This window comes from Aristolochia californica, unplaced genomic scaffold, assembly GCF_029961685.1.
Source record: "Aristolochia californica isolate CCGP_79_NKW_82.1479 unplaced genomic scaffold, dmAriCali1.0.hap1 SCAF_1, whole genome shotgun sequence".
Classification (NCBI taxonomy): Eukaryota; Viridiplantae; Streptophyta; class Magnoliopsida; order Piperales; family Aristolochiaceae; genus Aristolochia; species Aristolochia californica.
In genome coordinates, this window is record NW_027181770.1 from 4,530,592 (window position 1) to 4,548,712 (window position 18,121).

The window sequence follows — 18,121 nt, forward strand, 5'->3', positions numbered from 1 at the left end:
GCACTGTAGGTACCCTGAGCTCATTTAACCTTCCTATTTCTATCATGCAAAAGCTGGGTTCATTGATTAATAATGGGATCGATCGACAGCCACCGTGGGTGGGTTCTGTGTAACGTTTTCTGAAGCTCGTAAAAAAAATTCCCATGTGAAGTAGGATCAATCCATCCATGTGTCTTTCTGGTTGTTGGCGTGATCGGGAGCTGGATCCCAACACAACTTCTCGGTACGGGAATACGTCAAAAGAAATTTTGTATTTAATCGTTTTCTTGTTTGTAGCAATTTGCATTTCGATTTTCCAGTGGAATATCATATCATTCACAAAAATAGTTTTAAAATTCCGAGAATTTTCCTCTCTATCCATCTACTTCTAGCGACTACGATCTGCGATCCTGAATACAAAAAGAGTGGACGTCCCCATCCATGAAGAAATAAAACAGAGACCCAATTCCTCGCAAGATTCTTCGACATGGCAAACGGAATAAGATAATCGAATGTCAACTCCCAAGCAAACGAGAGGACAAATTACAGGGATTATTGTAAGCATGTCTTGGGGATTTTAAAGAGGGAAGGATTCCACATTTTCTTACGCATGAGACCCGATTTCCTTCTCTCTCACGTAGTTTCTCCATTGTTTATTCCTTCGAATATTTGTCCTCTTTGATCGGGGAATCTAAATGCAGAAGAAGGTGTCAGGCTGCTTCACTGTACATAACACACTCATATACACCGAAGTGTCCTCTAGCCTGCCATCTAATCTTTTTAAACTCTGCCACCTCTTTGACCTTTCTTCCTCCCGAGGAATTTTTTTATGGGAGCGTCTGCTAGAGAAGATTATACACTCATATTCCATGTAATGTCCATCTTCCGTCGTCCCATCCACCCTGAAAGTAAATCCTTGGGTTACAGGGAAAGGGACAACTTCAGGGAATAAGAAAGCAGACAAGTTTCTCACAGTACTCTGCTGAACCTCATCCTTCTTTTTTTTCCTCGCCCCTCTTCTGTTTCCTTCTTTTCTGATCCTTTTCAGATCAGGCAAGAGCTGTCTCCTTTGTCTCCACTCTCTTACAGTCCATCCATTAATAATAGCATTAATGGAGTCATCTCTCGCGTCCCCACGCTTTGAACAAACGGCAATGGGTGTTAGTTTATTCGAGTAGATAATATCCATTTTCCCAGACAAGGTGCTCCATCTCTATCTCTGAAAATAACAGACAAACAAATCGATAAATAGAAAAACGATACAAACTGCAGACGCAAATGGATTTTTCTTTTCCGAAGCGAATTCCATTGCTAGTTTACTTCAGAACAGGAACTCCACAAGTTAGCAAAATTTGAATGGATAGAGAAATGCAGACAAGAGGAAGATCACAAAAGGGCAGTACAAGAAGAAACTGTGACATTTCTTCAGCTGGGTTTTGATGTCACGAAGCATCACTTGCGAGACGTGGCTTGTCATTCTCACGAAAGTCTACTAAGGTACACATTAAGAACGAGATAAAATTATAAAACAGACAAGCAGAGCCTTGTGGTACGAAGGAATAAAAGCTGGAAGTGGGAATCAGCAATTCTAAAACAACATTTCATGGGGCCATGAACGCATAGATAACGAAGAGGTTGTTGTCGTGAAATCATTCTCCTTCTCTTTAATGCATGGGAAGAAGAATATAAGAAAGCAGGACTCAATATGGGTCTACTATAATCCCTTTAGAACCCCTTGAGCATTGACTTGCAAACCCTTTTTGTCTTCAAATGCCTTTTATTGGGTTATTTATTTGTTTCTTGTTAAGCCTCCATCCACATGGGTTCCTGTAACATATTATTTCTCTTTTGAAGAACAGCACTTGCACTTGTTGAGGTTCATATTTAGCTTTTCATTTTGTGTTTTTATCCTTTGTTCCATATTGCTGCAAACACATCCTCAGCGAACAATTACCAGATGCCTGTAACACTAAGATTTAACTCTTTTTTTGTTCAATTGAATCGATCATAAGAGGAGGAGGGTTCATGGTTGAATGATAAAGAAACTACTGATAAGTGCATTTGTCTTTGCCTTGGTGAAACTAGTGTATGGAATTACTTGAAGACTGGAGGCATACAAAAAAGTATAAAGATACTGCAAACATATAGAAGTATATTTCTGGTCTGCAATTAGTCTACTTTGCTGCGCTGGCCATTTCTGGATTAATACAATTCTGAATTGTGGGTCTAGGCGCTGTCTGCAAAACACCCTTATGAGACTTCAAAAATCAAATCAGAACTCCATTTTCAAAACTTCAACTATGACCGGCAAGCAGGTAATAACTCTCGTCTCAGGCAGTTCATGGCTTTTTAATACTTTAGTTTACTCTGAAACTCTTTATAATTTTGTTTACTTTTTGTTTAAGAAATCCAGTTTTCCTTTTTTTTGGTCCTTAATCTCGAGTCAAGAGAGGGAGGGAGAGCCGCCGGACAAAAAAATATTCGATTTGATCAGTCAACCATTAGTAAACTATTACAAGTTTCTGAAACAAACACTCACCATTGTTGACCTTCTTCCTGTATCATCGTTGGCATTACCTGAATTTCTAATTGAACATGATTGCATGCACGCAATTGACTAAGAATTGCACAGACGCATCCTTGATTGACCCATAACCGTGCTCTTCCATTCGAGGAATTAGGACCACTTTCCTCGGTCATCACTTAGGTTAAGTCTCTCTGCGGTCACAAAGCCATCAAACTAACCCTCCAATATTCAGACTTTCCAGACACCTTCCAAATTGTTTTTGTGGTTCGATCCAGGCCATCGTCTTTCTCCATAGAGTGATTACCTTTCACTGGGAAAATTCGCTGGATTTCGACATTGTATATTTTAAACTCTGATCACCCCATGTAAGGGTGTTAAGAGGACCCTATTAACCCAAATACTGGCGAGACCAGACGCGAGATAACTGGGATTCTCCCCATTTTTTAACTGATTAATGGACGGTGTTTGAAGTTCTAGGTGGACCTGAATCCGATAAATCAAATAAAAAACCGAAAAAAAAAATTGTATTGTATTCAGGTAGTCTCGTATCTTAGTGGGTATCAACTTGAGATCTTCACTCCCGGATCTGGATTCTCAGCAGAAGCCATTTTAGGGAGTTGCAGGGAGATGGATCCTAACATATTACTGTTTACTAGCCTGGGCAAGTCTTAAGAATTTCTAGAGTTGAAACTTCGTAACTTTAGACAGCATTCCACTTCTTGTCATTCAACATTGACTAATGTATGAAACCCTAAACTTATTTCAGTCTCACTAACTTAGACTCATTTTACAGGGTCAAATAAATCCAGTTTTGTAGCTTCTGTTCTTCTCATGTAAAGGGGTTTAGGGTTAAAACTTTTCTTCTACTTGCGTTACTGTGTTACTTTGAGATACCAAATGAGTGTTCAATTTAGATACCAATTGAACTTGCACAATTTATATTCTGTAGGATGTGAGTAGGCAGCATTTGGCAGCCTGGTTGTAGCTATTGCTATGAAGAAAAACTGTTTTTTAAATAAAATATAATGATCAAGAGATCACTAATCAGTTCCCTACTATTTCTGTCTACCATATGCAGCCTGTAATGAAATATAATAATAGGTAATCTACTGTAATTGCACCAATTGCATCATTCTTGAAAGATTAAACAAATACCTAAACTAGGAATTATAAACCATTTTGATTTACTAAGCAATCTTAATTGTAGCAACAGTTGCTACTCAGCACTTCAAAGCTCATTCTTAATTTTTCATTAACTCTTATTAAAGTACTAGACCATCATTGATCTCTGAAGGTTATTTAAAATGGGTATTAGTTTGAGCGTCAAAAGAATGAAACGTTAATGGAAGCATCATGTTCCTCAATAAATGAAACTGATGAGAATATACCTAACATGAAGTCACAAATTAAGGGTGGAAAAGGGAGTTATAAAAGGTACACTTGACACGGGTTGCAGCTTAAAGAAGAAAAGGATCTTTGTTTCAATCTCTGTGAATCTGAATGCATGGAGACGTCAAAGACATTGAAATATGTGTTTTTTTGTTTATAATCAGAGAAGGTCAAGCGTTAAAGAGGATCACGGATGGGTGGAGGAGACAGAGAAGCTCACACGAAGACAAGCTGTCAAACAAGGTAGAAAAGAAGAAAAAGGGCTTGAACGAGTCACACGATCACATGACCTTCTTGAACTCTAATCTCTAAAGGGAGATGAGGGCAATGGAATTTCTGGGCGAGGTGCGAGAATTGTTTATTTCTTCTTCTGAACCTTCCTTTCGTCCGTGAACAATCTATCCCAACAAATTTTAGATGGCTGAGGATTCGTCTCACAGCCGTCTTTAGCCCCCTTTTCTCCTTTTCTTCCAAGCATGAAGGCTGCTGTGCGGTAATGAAACAGTTTGCAGGAAAGCAACCAGACCTTTGATGTCCTCTGTCGCTACCAAGATCACAGATATGGGGAGCCGAGAGAGCCATCAAGTCGTGAGTAAAAAAGGTGTAGTTTTGAAACGTGGATACATGAGATAATATTCGTGATCGTTCATCTTTAGTACATTATATGCTTCAGAGAGACCTGAAACCAGAAGAGTTCAATACTTCGGGGAATGATTTAATTTTAAAGACCAGAGAGCAGTAAGTCACACAAAAGATTTCTGAGGGTGATTGAACAAGGGAAGGAGGAGTCTGCTGGGTACGTTTACAATCGCTTTCATGCCATGTAAGTGGTGATATTTCCCATCTTTCCACCAACGAATGAGAATAAGACTAATTCCTGAAATTGACATCGATGAATTGCTCAACTTTCTTCTGCAACATCGTAAAAAATTAAATGTCGGCAGCAAGAAAATCGGCAATCTGTTTGTATTTTTTTTAAAAAAAATCACATATACAGGAGCAATCGAGATTTCAGCGTTAACAGAAGTGGCAAAAAATTCTAGAAAAATGAACGTGTCAGTGAGAGTTTATGTTTAGAATTGGTACTATGTCATGATCAGTCGTTTCCTTTTTCACATGATTGAACAAGAGATCCATTTATTCTAAAAAAACATGTATTTTCTGGGTTTTTCTGGGTGTTCAACGTTGGAAACCCAGTCCATCGTCAATGCATCTGCAATCTAACTCTCAGTGGAGATTAATTACATCTCAAATATGCCCTCACCTCATTGAAGTTCCATCACGATAGCCGTCAAGTATTTCACATCCAATTCCTCCCTATGACATTGATTTCTTAGTTCTTATTAGTTGACCAAACCCATATAATAAAAAAATTCATGACCTCTGTGCTGATTGATTTCCTGCGTTCCTCTCATCGGACGAAAGTAGGAACCCAGTGCCAAAACTGTTCATTCGATGAACTTGATCTTGAAATCATTACCTGGGTTGGCCTCCAGTGAGGAAACTGAAGAAAGAAGGACGGACCAGCCTCGAGAACGAGAACGAAGCTTTCGAGTTTCAGAACCTGGCTGCGGATCCTAAGCCACTGTCTCTCTGGGTGATACCATCGAGGTTAAAAATTGAAATAATTTTAGCTCTACAGGAATCTAACCAACGAAGAAACTGAGCGTGACTTTGGAGTTTGGTCGAAGCAACGTGGTATGGCGAATGGGTCCAAGAGCGCTGGCCATTAGAAGAGTGTCAGTGTCGCTGCTATCTCCGGAGCTCGAAACGTCCAAACAACTTAAATGCCTCCAATCGTCGGGTGACGAAAAGCATAACCGACGGCTCCAGACCTTGATGATAATCTTGCCGCAGCAGAAAAGGCAAAAGAGATGTCGTTCAAGGCCTCGGCAGCAGAAAGAGAGGACGACGACTGGAATCGTCATTTTCCCCTCGCACTGCTGCTGCCACTCCAACATGTGGAGAATTCCTTGCATCATTCCCATCTTCTCATTTCCCAATTCTTTTGGGAGGATTCTGGCCTGGCCTTCGCCGTATCCCTCCCTCCCTCCCAACTCTGTTCCAGCGCCTCGTTGAGAGACTCTCCCTAAAACGGCAAACGCGCGCGTGAGATTCATTCTCCTACACGTGGGCCCGGGCGAGGAATCAAGAATCTTTTCGTTCTAACCTGCGGAATGTAAGTCGCGTGTGCAAGGGGAACGTTTCACTCGGACGAAGATTTGCTGTCCCCAATCCATAATAGCCATTGGATCTAAAAGAATGATTACTCCTGATCAACTATTGACAATAGACGGTGAAGATTTTACCGTGAGAATGCGGGACCGAAGATGGGAAGCCAGAAAAAGGAGAAAATCAGGCAAAGGGGAAAGTAAATGAGCAGGCAGGCGGGCCCAGCGAGAAAACTTGTGCTTCCATGACGTCAGCCTGAGTCACTTCCCCCCTCTCTTACCGGCAATTTCGCTTCTTGTCAGTCCCAGGAAGAGCACACTCGACTCGGCTTAGTTAGTCTCGGCTAAGTTGGAACACTCGTACTGGCTTTCTATTTGACAAATATACCCGTAAACACATGGAAACAATGGAAATGAACCTATGTGCATGAGGATAAATCCGTGAAAAGATGCTAATCTATAACCAACTCTGGAAACATTCGGTGATAAACTCGGCTCGGCTAAAGCAACGGCGCAATGCAGGAATTAGAGTAGATATCTCCTCCTTTCTTTAAGACGTCGCTGTCAGGAGAGAGAGAGAGAGAGAGAGAGAGAGAGGGCTTATTTCTTCTCCGCCTCTTCTGTCCAGACCAGACCATCTCCTTTCTGTTTTTCGTCTTTTGTTTACAAAAACCCGTCAATGCATGGAATACTTGTTCATGGCCTTCTCAATATTTTAATCAATATTATCTTCTTCTTTATTTCGATTGATGACTCTTCCTTGCCTCTCTCCGGCAGCACCCGCTGCTGCCGAGGAATATCTGTGTAGAACCGCGGAGCCCTCTCTGCCTCCAAGCATGGCAGAAGACGAGATGGAAGATAGGAGCGCCGAGAGCGGCACCCATGGGGAGAAGAGATCGCCAAAGAAGAGGCTGGTACCGTTTGATCTGAATACGGAAGCGGGGACAGACGAAGAGGACGATAGTGTGACCGATGTGGCGGAGGTGGAGGCTGGGGCCGCGGGGAGCTCCAGTAATAATAGCACGACCGGTGACGGTGGGGGGCGAGATCAGGAAAGACCCCCTGTTGTGAGACAGTATGTTCGATCGAAAATGCCTCGCCTTCGATGGACCCCAGATCTCCATCACTCCTTTATTCATGCAGTCGAGAAGATTGGTGGACAGGACAGTAAGTTGTTGTATATTTCTTCTCTTCTATTTCCCTTTCCGTCAATGGAGGAGTATTTTTTTTTTTTTTTCTACTTCTTATTCTCCTCCTAAATAAAATGGTTCTTCTTCTCTTTTTCTCTTTTTCCTTTCGTGCGGAGAAAGATCTTGCTTTTGGCAAGTGAAGTCTTTTAATATTTGTGAGGTCATATTAGGTTCTTTTGATTTAATTCACAGTCGTCTTTTCTTTGATTTTCTTTGGTTGCAGGAGCTACTCCAAAGCTAGTCCTCCAGTTGATGAATGTGAGAGGCCTTACTATCGCCCACGTAAAGAGCCATTTACAGGTACAAGTACTGAAGGATTGACGGAGATCCTCTCTATCTTTCTGCTTTATGATATCTTGTACTGATCATGCATTTCCTGAATCAGATGTATCGGAGCAAGAAGCTTGACGATGCCGGACAAGGTATACTTCCGTGTATTGTTTCATTTCATTCGTCTCCCTTGGGGTACACCTCTGCGAGCTATAACGAATTCGATAAGAAATACAAGCTAATTCTGGAAAGTTTTGCTCAAAATACAGATCAAACAAGAGAGAAAAGGAGAAAAAGAAGTGAACGACTATTTTTTTTTTTTTGTTCCTTTTTTTTTCTAGATCCACTTCTCGAATAAGGAGCAAAGCCTCTCTGAGAACCTGTGTTTCATCTAAGTCAGATTGATTAAATAACTAACAAGATTGTTAATGGTATACGCTGAATCTCAGCAGCTCAAATGAATTCTTTTACAGGAAAGTACGTTAAAGCGGTCTTCCCTAATGTGTTCTTGTCCCCCTCGACAGACAAGTTCTCACTGTCTCTTAATTTTTCCGTTGAGCAGAAAGGCAGATGCATGGGGCTGCAGACATGTTTTACCACAGGGGCTCCTATCAGCCATTCAGAATGGACAGTGGCGGGCTTTTTCCAGGCAAGAATATTCACGAGCAAGATCGCTTATGCAGGCTTTTGCAACGCCCATTCTCCCAACAACCATTCGACATGAGAGCCGGCAATTTAAGGTGCCCAACTAATCCCATCACAAGACTCTCCGAAAAGGAACTCAAAACTTCCATCTTCCCTATGCTTGTCATCTAATTCAGTTTCTTCTCCTTGCTAATATTACTGATACCAGACGGGAAGAGTGGGCTTTTAATCAGCACGTTGCCAAGCCGGCTCCTCCAGCATGCAGAGATCCGCACAGAGGATTTGTTCACGAGGTGATGCTCTTTCGGCCGGACGGAAATCCGACCACTTCTCACTTGTTCGATGTGCGCGACGCCATTGCGGGGAATAAGGCCTTTCCCCATCACCATCTTGCAGAGACCGCACGCAGGTCCCCGTGCGGAATACTGGGGGACCCGGCAAAGGAGATGCCTTCTCTGAACTTCGACTGGATCGGTAGCAGCTCCCAGCCCTTCTCGTACCAAATTCCGGTGTCTATATCTGCCAACACGAACAGTATAAAACACTCTTATGGCTCCAGTAATACCACTAACCAAAAGGTTTTCCAAGTTCCCTCATCGGACGCCATTCTTACCAGTGACAGATTTCAACCTTGGTTAGCACAACCTCCTCGCCTCGAGGTAATCTCCACCCACACGGAAATCAACCATTAATTTTCAGATTTCTAAAAACATCTCTCTAGACGGTGACTGACATTTCTCTACTTGACGATTTTGTTTGAAGCTACAAAGGCAACCACTGAATATGCCGCTAACCGTGTTCGGAAGTATGATGGAAAAAGAAGAGAATGATAGCCCGGAGAGGAAGAAGAAGAAGATAAAAGAGATGGTGTGGTTGCCCAACTTGCAGCTGAGTCTAAGCTCCAACTTGAATGAGGAGAAGGGGGAGAAAGATGGAAATGAGAAAGGCATCGACAGCGAACTTACCCTCTCCCTCTCGTCTCCTCTCTCGGTCCAACTATCGCAGTCTAGTGACAGAGAAAAAGACACCCCAAGCTCGGGGATTCAGTTTTTAGGTACCAATAGCACCAACAACGCTGCTGGGAGGATGAGTACTTTAGATCTGACCATGTCGATGAAAGCATTGGAGTGAGATCTTTCAAGTACTCGTCTTGAGGCCCTTTGAGCAGCGTAGTTGCCGCCTGCTCATAATAAGGTATACCAATTATTAGTTCTAGTTCATAGTCTGTAGCATGTTAACGCTCTCTGATCAGGAGAGCATAGTTATTGTCATGTAAATCTCTTTGAAAACAGGAGAAATTTTTACAGAAATTAAGAAAGAACATGAGTCTTGCTAGGTATTCTAAAATGGGATCATTCTTTAAAAGTTTTCTGTGAGGCATTGAATGTCAAGTGAGTTGTCATTTAACGTTTTGTTAGCTAATTATTTTGCTGGCATGAAACTCTATTAACTGAAGCTACTATGAAAGAATAAGCACAGTGAACACAAGAAAGCCTCAGATTATGGTTCATTAGCTGCACTTAAAGCTTCCTTGTGCCAGCCTTTTCTTCTAGGAAACAAATCTGGCCTCTTCTTTCTGGTAAACACTGGGATTGAATTTTGTTTTTTCTCTTCAGTTACAGGTATATATCATAAATATAACTAGTTCTTTAATTATCATAGCCCAAAGAACAAACAAACAATGCTTGTTTAATTATGAATCTACTGTAAATGCAATGAGATGCAATTCGTTTGATAATCATATCTGATGTTTGATTTCTTCTATCATGTTATACTTTAAAGGGCCGTGCCTACCTTTTTCTCCTTCATCTCCTTCCATCTCTTAATAACACCTTTCTTCTTCTTCATCTGCCTTTAATTATTCTCAAGATTCAATGTAGATCATACTCTCTACTGTTATTAGCCTTTCTTTCTTCATGCATGAACTCCTTTTCTCCTACATGTTTAACAGCAGATAGTTCCAGTTGTTGGAGATGAGAAATCTTTAGCTCTAATTCCTAATCCCAATAAGAAAAGTAAGTGAAAAGAGCTCTTTTTATCAATTTAAATGAAGATTAATAAGTGAGACATCATATGAATAAGTTCTTATTTCATCTGAATGTATGAAAAGTTAGGTTAAACAACGTTTTATTTCTTTACAAGTCCCATGGAAATCAAAGCAAAGAAGCGGTTCTTGCACAATCTAATCATATAGTTGCTTGAGTTGGCTTCAACACGAAAGGAACACAGCCAAAGATGACAGTAGAGTAACTTCAAAAACCATGGAGCAAAGAGCTCAGCTCAATCAGATATGGTGGAATGAATAGAGCCCAGAGGGACCAAGAAAGAGCTAGCGACCTTGGTTGTTGAGAGTTTAATATTAAATTTTGGGATCAAATCTATTACTTCGATCTGAATTAGAAAGATTTTTTTATAATATAATCCTAGATCCAAGTGAGCAAATCCGAATGATTAGATAATGATCTTAAAATTTTACGCATCCTGATGTATAGGTTTCAAACAAGTTGCTAATTTTGTAGAAGAATATGATGGATCGAGTGAATCTAGAGATATTCACACCAGATCATGTTGGATTTGATCTCCCTTTTAGATGGCAAAAAATGGAGACGAATCCCCTGAAACTCCCGAGAGAAATTAACTCAAAATTTCTTTTGCTCACTCATATAATCCATGACAAAAAACAAAGTTTTATAGTTGGACCACATATAATCCTAAAGTAAGCTAATATCCTCAATTCAACCGTCATCTTTCCGAAGCTACAGCTTGAATCCCCCCTCCTCTTGTTGGCCCATCGCCGCCAACTTGGATTAGGAGGGAAAGGACTCCGGCGACTGAAACACTGGGCTAGCCGAGTAGTAATCATCAAAATCAAGAAGGGTGGAATCGTGTGCCCTCTTCATCTGCGTTTCCAGGGCTTCCATCTGCCTCTCCAAATCGATCAGCTTCTGGTTCATATTATCCAGCCTCCTCTTCGCAGCTTCGTCTACAGCAGAACATTACAAGTCAACAGATCAGAGTCTCATACTGAGGAAAAAAAAAAACAAAAAACAGAATAAAATGGAAAAGCGATTACAGGTACCGTGTCGAGTAACGAAGTCAGTCACGGCTTGCGTGTCGATGGGTATAGAATTGGGGACGTCTGCCACCGGGGATTTCTTTCTTGTGTTCCTCGACATCTTTCTCGCTCCGGATTCACCGATTCAGGCGAAGGTTCTGGGCGAGAGAAACGGAACCGCCTGTTCTGTGTAGATCATTCTAGAGAAGAAGTGGTCTGAACAGATATGATGACAAAGACTGAATAAAAACTGTAGCAGAGTCAAAGTAAACGGGGTTGATTGAGAGTGACAACAGAAGGAACGAACGTCATGGCTCACGAAACAGGGCCAACACGATACCTTCTTCCCCAAGGCCGCTGAGCCTTTGGAACCTTTGACATTTGACTCCATCTTCCAAACAAGACTCTGAAAATCCCATCCATCCATCAATCAATGTTTGGCACGTCACCACTGAAGACCAGGAATGACCCTTCTCGTGCAGTATTGCCTCATACGAGTTACCAGTGGATGAAACACGCGTCGAATGTGAAAGGCACGGAGTGCTCCAGGTGCTCCGCCAAATTCTGAATTACTGGTTCACCTCATGCTTTAGACGGTAGAGAAATGGCCGCAAGTTCTTGTCGTACTCGTACCCAGTTACGAGAATGTCGAAAGCTGAGCTGCAGAAATCGTAAAATTTATCTTCGTCTTCTTCCTCTTTGGAAAGGTTACCACGAAATACATAAAAGATCTGCTTCGTCATCGTCTATCTTCAAATCGACCATCACTGGTTTCAGCAACAACAGGAATGAGCGTATTGGGATCGTGAGCAGCTGAGCTCGTTGTGGAAGATGGTGGATTCCTGCTCTTGTTTGGCGGTACTAGAAAGAAGAGATGGATAGATTTGTGTCGGATGAAGGTTGATTTGCTCAAATTGCGTTCCACTCGCATTAAAAAACGGTGTCTGGAGATGTCGATGGTTATGCTGTTGAGCCAGGTGTGAGGAAGAGGTGGCCTTTTTCCGCAGAATTAGGGCCAGGTGTGAGGAGGAGATGGCCTTTTTCCGCAGAATTAGGGCAGCTAAAGGTGCCACGTGATTCGAACATTGAAGTTTACGTGGCTCCTAGCTCGCCCTACATCGCAAAATCAGTTACACGTAATAGCAGTTAAGATAAAAAAAAACTATTGGAGATGCGGGGTATCGATCCCCGTGCCTCTCGCATGCTAAGCGAGCGCTCTACCATCTGAGCTACATCCCCACTTTGATTTAAGTTCTAATAATTAAGAAAAGTGGCCACTGTTTGATCTTCACAATTCCCATCTACCCCAGATTACAACAAGAACCCAAACCCTGTACCCACTGAGGACAACCAGTTGAAATAACTAGCAAGGGCTGGTAATAATGGTTAACATGTACAAAGACCAATATGGTAATAATGCTCTTTACTTTAAGAAAGGCATGTTACAATAGAACTCAGGAAATTTCTAAACAGTTGTCTGAGGGCAGGGAGAGAAAGCACATCTCAGCCGAACGCCTTGGAGGGCCAAAAGAAAATGAAATGCTGAATTCATATAATGAAGTGCTGCAAGAAAAAAGAGTTCAAGTAAGCATAGTCCGAGAAGGAAAAGTGTTCCAAAACGAAACGACACCACTAAGTACCTTCACAGTTGATGACATCAAAATTTGCAGTTACACGGGCATTTTTATCTCCACCTATGAAAGCATTTTGGTCACATTCTTAGTGTCATTATTCCGCCAAAGATTTATTCAGCTGCTGGAGCCATGGAAAACGATATTTGGTATCAAAATTCTTGATATTAAAGAACTTCTAAATGACAAGTGATGACAGTACCTCAGAGAACCGGGTCTGGCTGCGGAGGGTATTAGAATTCTTGACTAAGTTTTCCCATTTAGGATCAGCTGTTGAAGCCTTGACAGCCTGTTTCCTTGAACACAACTGGACACCGAGGTAGGATCCAGATGATGGATTTTTAGATGGCACAGAAGGTAACGTTCGCCAAAGCCAGGACTCCGAAGGTGATTTTGGCAAAGGAGGGGGCAGTAGTCCTTGCAAGGAACTTGCTAAAGCATGTCCCTGATCCACTGGATCATCACCGTGAGTGCTACTTGTGAGCAGTTTTTCTGTAACCAACTGGTTATCATAATAGACACGCTCTGTTTTCTGTGAGTCTGGACTCAATCTAGGCTGAGGTTTTCGTTCAGCAACCTCATAGTGTTTAGGTTGCACTGTCTTTTTCTCCTCAATACATAGCTGAGCTGCTAGGGCACAACACTTGCCTAACACTTGACTGTCCATCACAGTTTCAAGATCCTTGTATCTAGGACTCATCAGATCCTTCGTGTCTGAAGAGCTTAGTGATTTTTGTGTGTCCAATACTTGAACTGAATCAACATAGAGGGTTTTCTCTATGGCAGGACTTGATGAACCAGACCCTTGTTGACTTGTATCATGGAACTGCACTAATCCCCATGAATGGCTTCTGCTGTCTGTGTCCAAGCCATCACCCTTCAAATATTTAACTTGTTTAGGAATACCTAGAAAACCTGTTCCTTCGTGAAACGAGGACTGAGGTGCATCATTTCTGTAGGGTGATATAACATCACCAACAGACCGCCTACGGGGTGAGGACCCATCAAGTGTTTGCGAATCACTCCATGATAGCTGGTTAGATTCACTAGTGGGCCTACTTCTATTCCCCTGGGCCTCATGTGACTGAAGGCCATGTACTAGTTTGTGTTTATACACAGCTTCCCAAGAGTGCTGCAGAGTACAGAAAGTAAAAGAATCAAGAGAAGTTCCATTTCTTCTAAAGTAGTCAAATACAAGTGTAAGTTAAAAAAGGCCTTATTCACTCATTTCCTTACCTCATCATCCTCATTAGAATATCTGTGACTGGTTGATGCTTCGGTATGAGCTTTAACTTTGCAGATAGCAGGTGATAAAGGCATCCTGTTCCTCACCTTCATTCCTGGAACAGGGTTTAAAAGACATAAGGAACTCTTTAAACAAAACCGAGGAAGTAACCCACAACCTTTGGCAGACAAATAGCCAGGGTGGTCATAAGCCACAAGGTCACTGTCACTCTCTTCATCCTCATCTGTGTTTTGTTGTGGCACAACAACTGGTCTATATGGATGGGAAACAGGTCTTCTTTCCCGGTTGATGGGTCTTGCCTGCTCCCATGCTGAAGCTGGCTTTCTTGTAGCATACTGAGGTGCCTCTGATGCCATGGCTTTGGCAGCAGGTAAGAAACGGCTCATCATGAAATCCCGAGCTTCCGCATCCACAGACATGTTGAGGAAAGGTTTTCTATCTGGGCCATCCAATGCACTTAGGCCGCTTACACTACAATTCATGAAGATGGATTCAGATCGAGACAGTGTTTCAAGAGCATCTGAGAATGCATCATCATAGTCCTCCTCTGAAGTAGGTCTCAATTCTTCTCGCAAAGGCAGTTTGGACCTGATCACTGATGTCACATGTTTTTCTGGATTCTTGTCTTCAATGGTTTTCCTCACTTTTGGAACTTCAAGGGAATTGTTCTCTGTAGGCTGCAGAAAAGATGGTTGTTGTTGTTCTCTTCGCTTTTTTTCTTCTTGCTGTTGTTGTTGTTGACGTTTTTGCCTAGCATCTACAGTTCTTCCAGGGGGCAGCTTTGGAGCTAATAGGGGTGCATCAGGAGAGTCAGACGGGGGTCTACCTGAATCCTTGGGTCGTCCAGGTATCTGCTCCCACAAGAAAGGAACAGACCCTGCATCTCTTATGGGTCCAGATTTGAGTTCTGGTTTGTGATAGGGAAGAGAGGATCTCCTTGGGAGGAATTTCACCACTTTGTCACCATCAGTTTTATCAGAATTTGCCGAAGATGCAACTCGCCTCACAGACAGAAAGGGTGCATTGAAATCTAGTTGTTTTTCCTCCATTAAATTTCTCAGGATATCTTAAGAGGTCTTCAATGCTGTTACGTAAAGACAAACCTCAAAACAAACCACCACGGTTTAACCAAAGAAATCCAAGTCCAACTCTGAGAGCAACTGAAAAAAAAAAAAAAAAAACACGCGTCACAGAATGAGCTCAATACCGAGTTCCAGCAAGTAGTAAACTTGTAACAGAAAAAAAAAAAAAAAAGACGGATTTTCTGGACTGATCCAGACTAGCACATCAACAGACGAAAACAGTAAACTTCACTGAATTTTATAGAAATTAACAAAATACTTAATCGTCTGAGAGCTAAAATACGAAATTCAGACAGAAAGCAAAATAAAAACAATGTAATTGAAGAGTGGGAAAGGCAACAGAACTGGTCACCAACTCCAAGGACATTTAGGGAGTCGTACTAAAATTTCGGAAAGGAAATTTTGAACTTTAAAACTCCAAATAGTAGCAGTATATCCTCATGAATGATCGATTTGAGGAAAAAACAAGCCAGCAGTTTTTCTTTCATTCCAAACGAAAATCTAGAGAAAAAGATAAGCATGTCCAAAATCACAGAGAAAGAATCACCAATATAAACAGACAAATCTTAGATCAGTACCACATTTGAGATTTTTCACAACAGCCTGAAATAAACTGTAACTTGCCAGTTCCCCATGTTATCACAGTAACAATAATCACTAAAAGATCAGGGAATAGCATTTCCCATATCTCCGCAGGCAAGGAAAGAGAATCCTAAAGCAACGAAACTACATTTTCGGTGTCAACTGATATAAACTCCTAAACATGAAAAAGAAAAAAAATTCAACTGAAGAACATTTTATTTCTAGTTCTTCATTGCAATTAAACGAAATACAACTATCACCAAAGAAACTCCACAGAGCAAATGACAATCAGACTCAAGAGTTCAAAAAATTAGAGATAAATACCTGCAATGATCGTCTTTAGTTACGAAAGAAGAGAATTTTTTTTTTTCTATACGGAGCCAGAGCACAATCGCGGGAGCGGCTTCCAGTTCAACAGTGGCGCAGCTTTAAAAAAAGTGAGAAAGGGATAAACCCTTCAGTAAGCTTACTCATTGATATTGCCCGCCCGGAACGGAAAATCCATGAATCTCCCAAGCTCGTCCTTTCCCCTCTCTCCGTTCTTTCAAATCTACGTGACGTTTTTCTATTTCCAATATTCTCATTTTTTACGCTCCAAGAGAGAGACAAAGAAAAAAGTGATGTGTGTCTCTCGTCGGATCACGTGGAATCATATAATCATAAATCGCAGCAGGCCTTTACCTCGACAAACCCTCGTTAACCTCAGGAATCTGTTTCGGATCCAACCCTTCCCTGCCCCCACAAGGGCATCACCCCCTGTAGGCTCAAAAAAAACAGACGGTCAGATGGTGATTATGGACTCCACCGACAACCAGAAGCTTCCCATTGGGGGTAACGCACGAAACCAGCAATAGATACGGGATTTTCGCCATTCCAGACCGGCATGGAAGTAATCAACTTCACAGCATTGAATACTTTCCCATTCCACTCCCGAATTCCAGAGAGTGATTTCGGGAGAGACTTCAAAGGCGCTTTATTCAGAAAAAAAACAGACTTCAAACTGTAACTCTCCAATGGAATGGAAGTGCTTTGGAGTAAGAAAGGGATTGTTTATTGGGCATTGCGTGGAATTAGAATAAAGCGAAGCAGGGCTTTTGTACTGTTGTGAAGTATAGCGTGTCGTCGAGTGCTTTTGAAGTCAAACAGGCAAAAAGAGCAGGGATGCTTGTTGGGTATGGTTTGGCGGTCGACATTGATTACAACGTGGTAAAATGGCTTCGTTTTTAGCTTAAGGGGTGAATTTGGTTTTCTAGGTTCCTTCCTTAATTGCGGTCTGCACAGAAGAAGTAGCTGAGCGTTTGGGAAACTGGAATTTGCCGTGAAGGGGACCGTTCTCTTCATTAATGTTGATTTTAAAAAGATCGATTATAGGCTGCTCCACCAGAGTGTGGGTTGACGTAATAAAGGTTTCAAAGAGACGAGGAAGATTTATTTTCCTGTGAACGACACTACAATGATTTTTTTAAGACTGGAGAACTGTTTCTGGGGGAATTGTTTATTTGAGAGTTTGGGAAGGTCAAGAGTTCTACGCTCCCCAGACAGCAACTCAGCTCATCCCAGTAAACGAAGAGGAGACTTGTTGATTGGGTTGGAATCTGGACCAAACAGAGTGTTTGGGCGAAAGGGGACGAGAGAGGAGATGAATTGGAGACTAAAAAACTGGAGAGAAGAATTTTTATTGTTCTGTACTTCCGTTAGGGTGAAAACTGAAGCATTTTCAAAACATGTACTTTACAGTTGAACTTTATAAGTACAGAATGTGAATAACCTTCTGTCTATGTTTGGTTGGTGGACATGGTCCAGTCCTAGCTGCTGAAAATGATACAACACAGAACATGTTGAACAAGGCAAATGGAACATTTATTTGTGGTGAAGTTATTGCAAACATCAAATGCTTCAATTATGGCACCCCATTACATTGAATTACTATTTGATGCACCAGATCCATTTTGCCACCCTTTTTCTCTAACTGGCAGCCAAAGAGATATAGCCAATGCACCTTCTACTGAAAACAACACAAGTGTCAAAGATGTTGTTACTTACAATTCAGTGGCTCTCTCATCAATTTGAAGCGTCGCTGTTATGGCCAATTCTTTCACATATGAGGTGTGCAAGTCTGAACGAGCACGGAGACCGGCCAACACGAGAACGTGCTTTGCCGGATGATGGGGAGACGGCAATTATCATGAGCCTCCTAAGTCCCGACGTTGTGCTGAAAAGCTCAGACAATCATTTCTCCTTTTTAGCATTTACTCCGGTGGACGATCTCGGCTAAACAGGGGCCCAGGATGGTCCCGGAGGACATCAATTCAGGCGTTGTAACTGCAATCAGTTGGACATTTGGAAATCCAAAT

General features: G+C 41.8%; 2 protein-coding genes, 1 long non-coding RNA gene and 1 other non-coding gene across 6 annotated transcripts; 1 reads left to right on the plus strand and 3 right to left on the minus strand.

Annotated features, from left to right (window-relative positions):
• Nucleotides 1-6,815: 6,815 nt before the first annotated feature.
• LOC137950892 (uncharacterized) lies at nucleotides 6,816-9,302 on the plus strand. Its single transcript, XM_068797590.1, has 6 exons — nucleotides 6,816-7,233; nucleotides 7,480-7,556; nucleotides 7,642-7,690; nucleotides 8,086-8,266; nucleotides 8,380-8,830; nucleotides 8,934-9,302. Exons 1-6 carry the CDS (start codon nucleotides 6,816-6,818, stop codon nucleotides 9,300-9,302), a joined length of 1,545 nt encoding a protein of 514 aa, XP_068653691.1.
• Nucleotides 9,303-10,805: 1,503 nt separating this feature from the next.
• LOC137951625 (uncharacterized) lies at nucleotides 10,806-11,415 on the minus strand. Its single transcript, XR_011112148.1, has 2 exons — nucleotides 11,251-11,415; nucleotides 10,806-11,154 (listed from the first exon to the last, which is right to left on the minus strand). It is a non-coding gene; the product is annotated as an uncharacterized lncRNA (long non-coding RNA).
• Nucleotides 11,416-12,392: 977 nt separating this feature from the next.
• TRNAA-AGC (transfer RNA alanine (anticodon AGC)) lies at nucleotides 12,393-12,465 on the minus strand. The gene has a single exon. It is a non-coding gene; the product is annotated as a tRNA-Ala (tRNA).
• Nucleotides 12,466-12,487: 22 nt separating this feature from the next.
• LOC137943504 (uncharacterized) lies at nucleotides 12,488-16,631 on the minus strand. 3 transcript variants are annotated; one of them, XR_011110759.1, is made up of 5 exons: nucleotides 16,092-16,631; nucleotides 14,094-15,263; nucleotides 13,060-13,989; nucleotides 12,867-12,978; nucleotides 12,488-12,789 (listed from the first exon to the last, which is right to left on the minus strand). XR_011110759.1 is itself a non-coding variant. In XM_068789006.1 (5 exons), the coding sequence occupies exons 2-4, from the start codon at nucleotides 15,150-15,152 to the stop codon at nucleotides 12,897-12,899; spliced, it is 2,013 nt and encodes a 670-aa protein (XP_068645107.1). In that variant the 5' UTR covers nucleotides 15,153-15,263; nucleotides 16,092-16,631; the 3' UTR covers nucleotides 12,488-12,789; nucleotides 12,867-12,896. The 3 variants fall into 3 exon arrangements, 1 of the variants encoding a protein (XP_068645107.1); XR_011110758.1 differs by having other exon boundaries at nucleotides 12,867-12,981; XM_068789006.1 differs by having other exon boundaries at nucleotides 12,867-12,920.
• Between the last annotated feature and the right edge of the window lie 1,490 nt (nucleotides 16,632-18,121).

What these genes read in the sequence shown, in the direction of transcription:
- LOC137950892 (XM_068797590.1), top strand. Translation starts at nt 6,816, where the DNA reads ATGACTCTTCCTTGCCTCTCTCCGGCAGCACCCGCTGCTGCCGAGGAA. An exon ending in GAAGATTGGTGGACAGGACA is followed by an intron (nt 7,234 to 7,479) that starts GTAAGTTGTTGT and finishes CTTTGGTTGCAG; the next exon opens with GAGCTACTCCAAAGCTAGTC. An exon ending in CGGACAAGGTATACTTCCGT is followed by an intron (nt 7,691 to 8,085) that starts GTATTGTTTCAT and finishes TTTTCCGTTGAG; the next exon opens with CAGAAAGGCAGATGCATGGG.
- LOC137943504 (XM_068789006.1), bottom strand. Translation starts at nt 15,152, where the DNA reads ATGGAGGAAAAACAACTAGATTTCAATGCACCCTTTCTGTCTGTGAGG. An exon ending in ATTCTAATGAGGATGATGAG is followed by an intron (nt 13,990 to 14,093) that starts GTAAGGAAATGA and finishes TGTACTCTGCAG; the next exon opens with CACTCTTGGGAAGCTGTGTA. An exon ending in GCCAGACCCGGTTCTCTGAG is followed by an intron (nt 12,921 to 13,059) that starts GTACTGTCATCA and finishes ATGCTTTCATAG; the next exon opens with GTGGAGATAAAAATGCCCGT.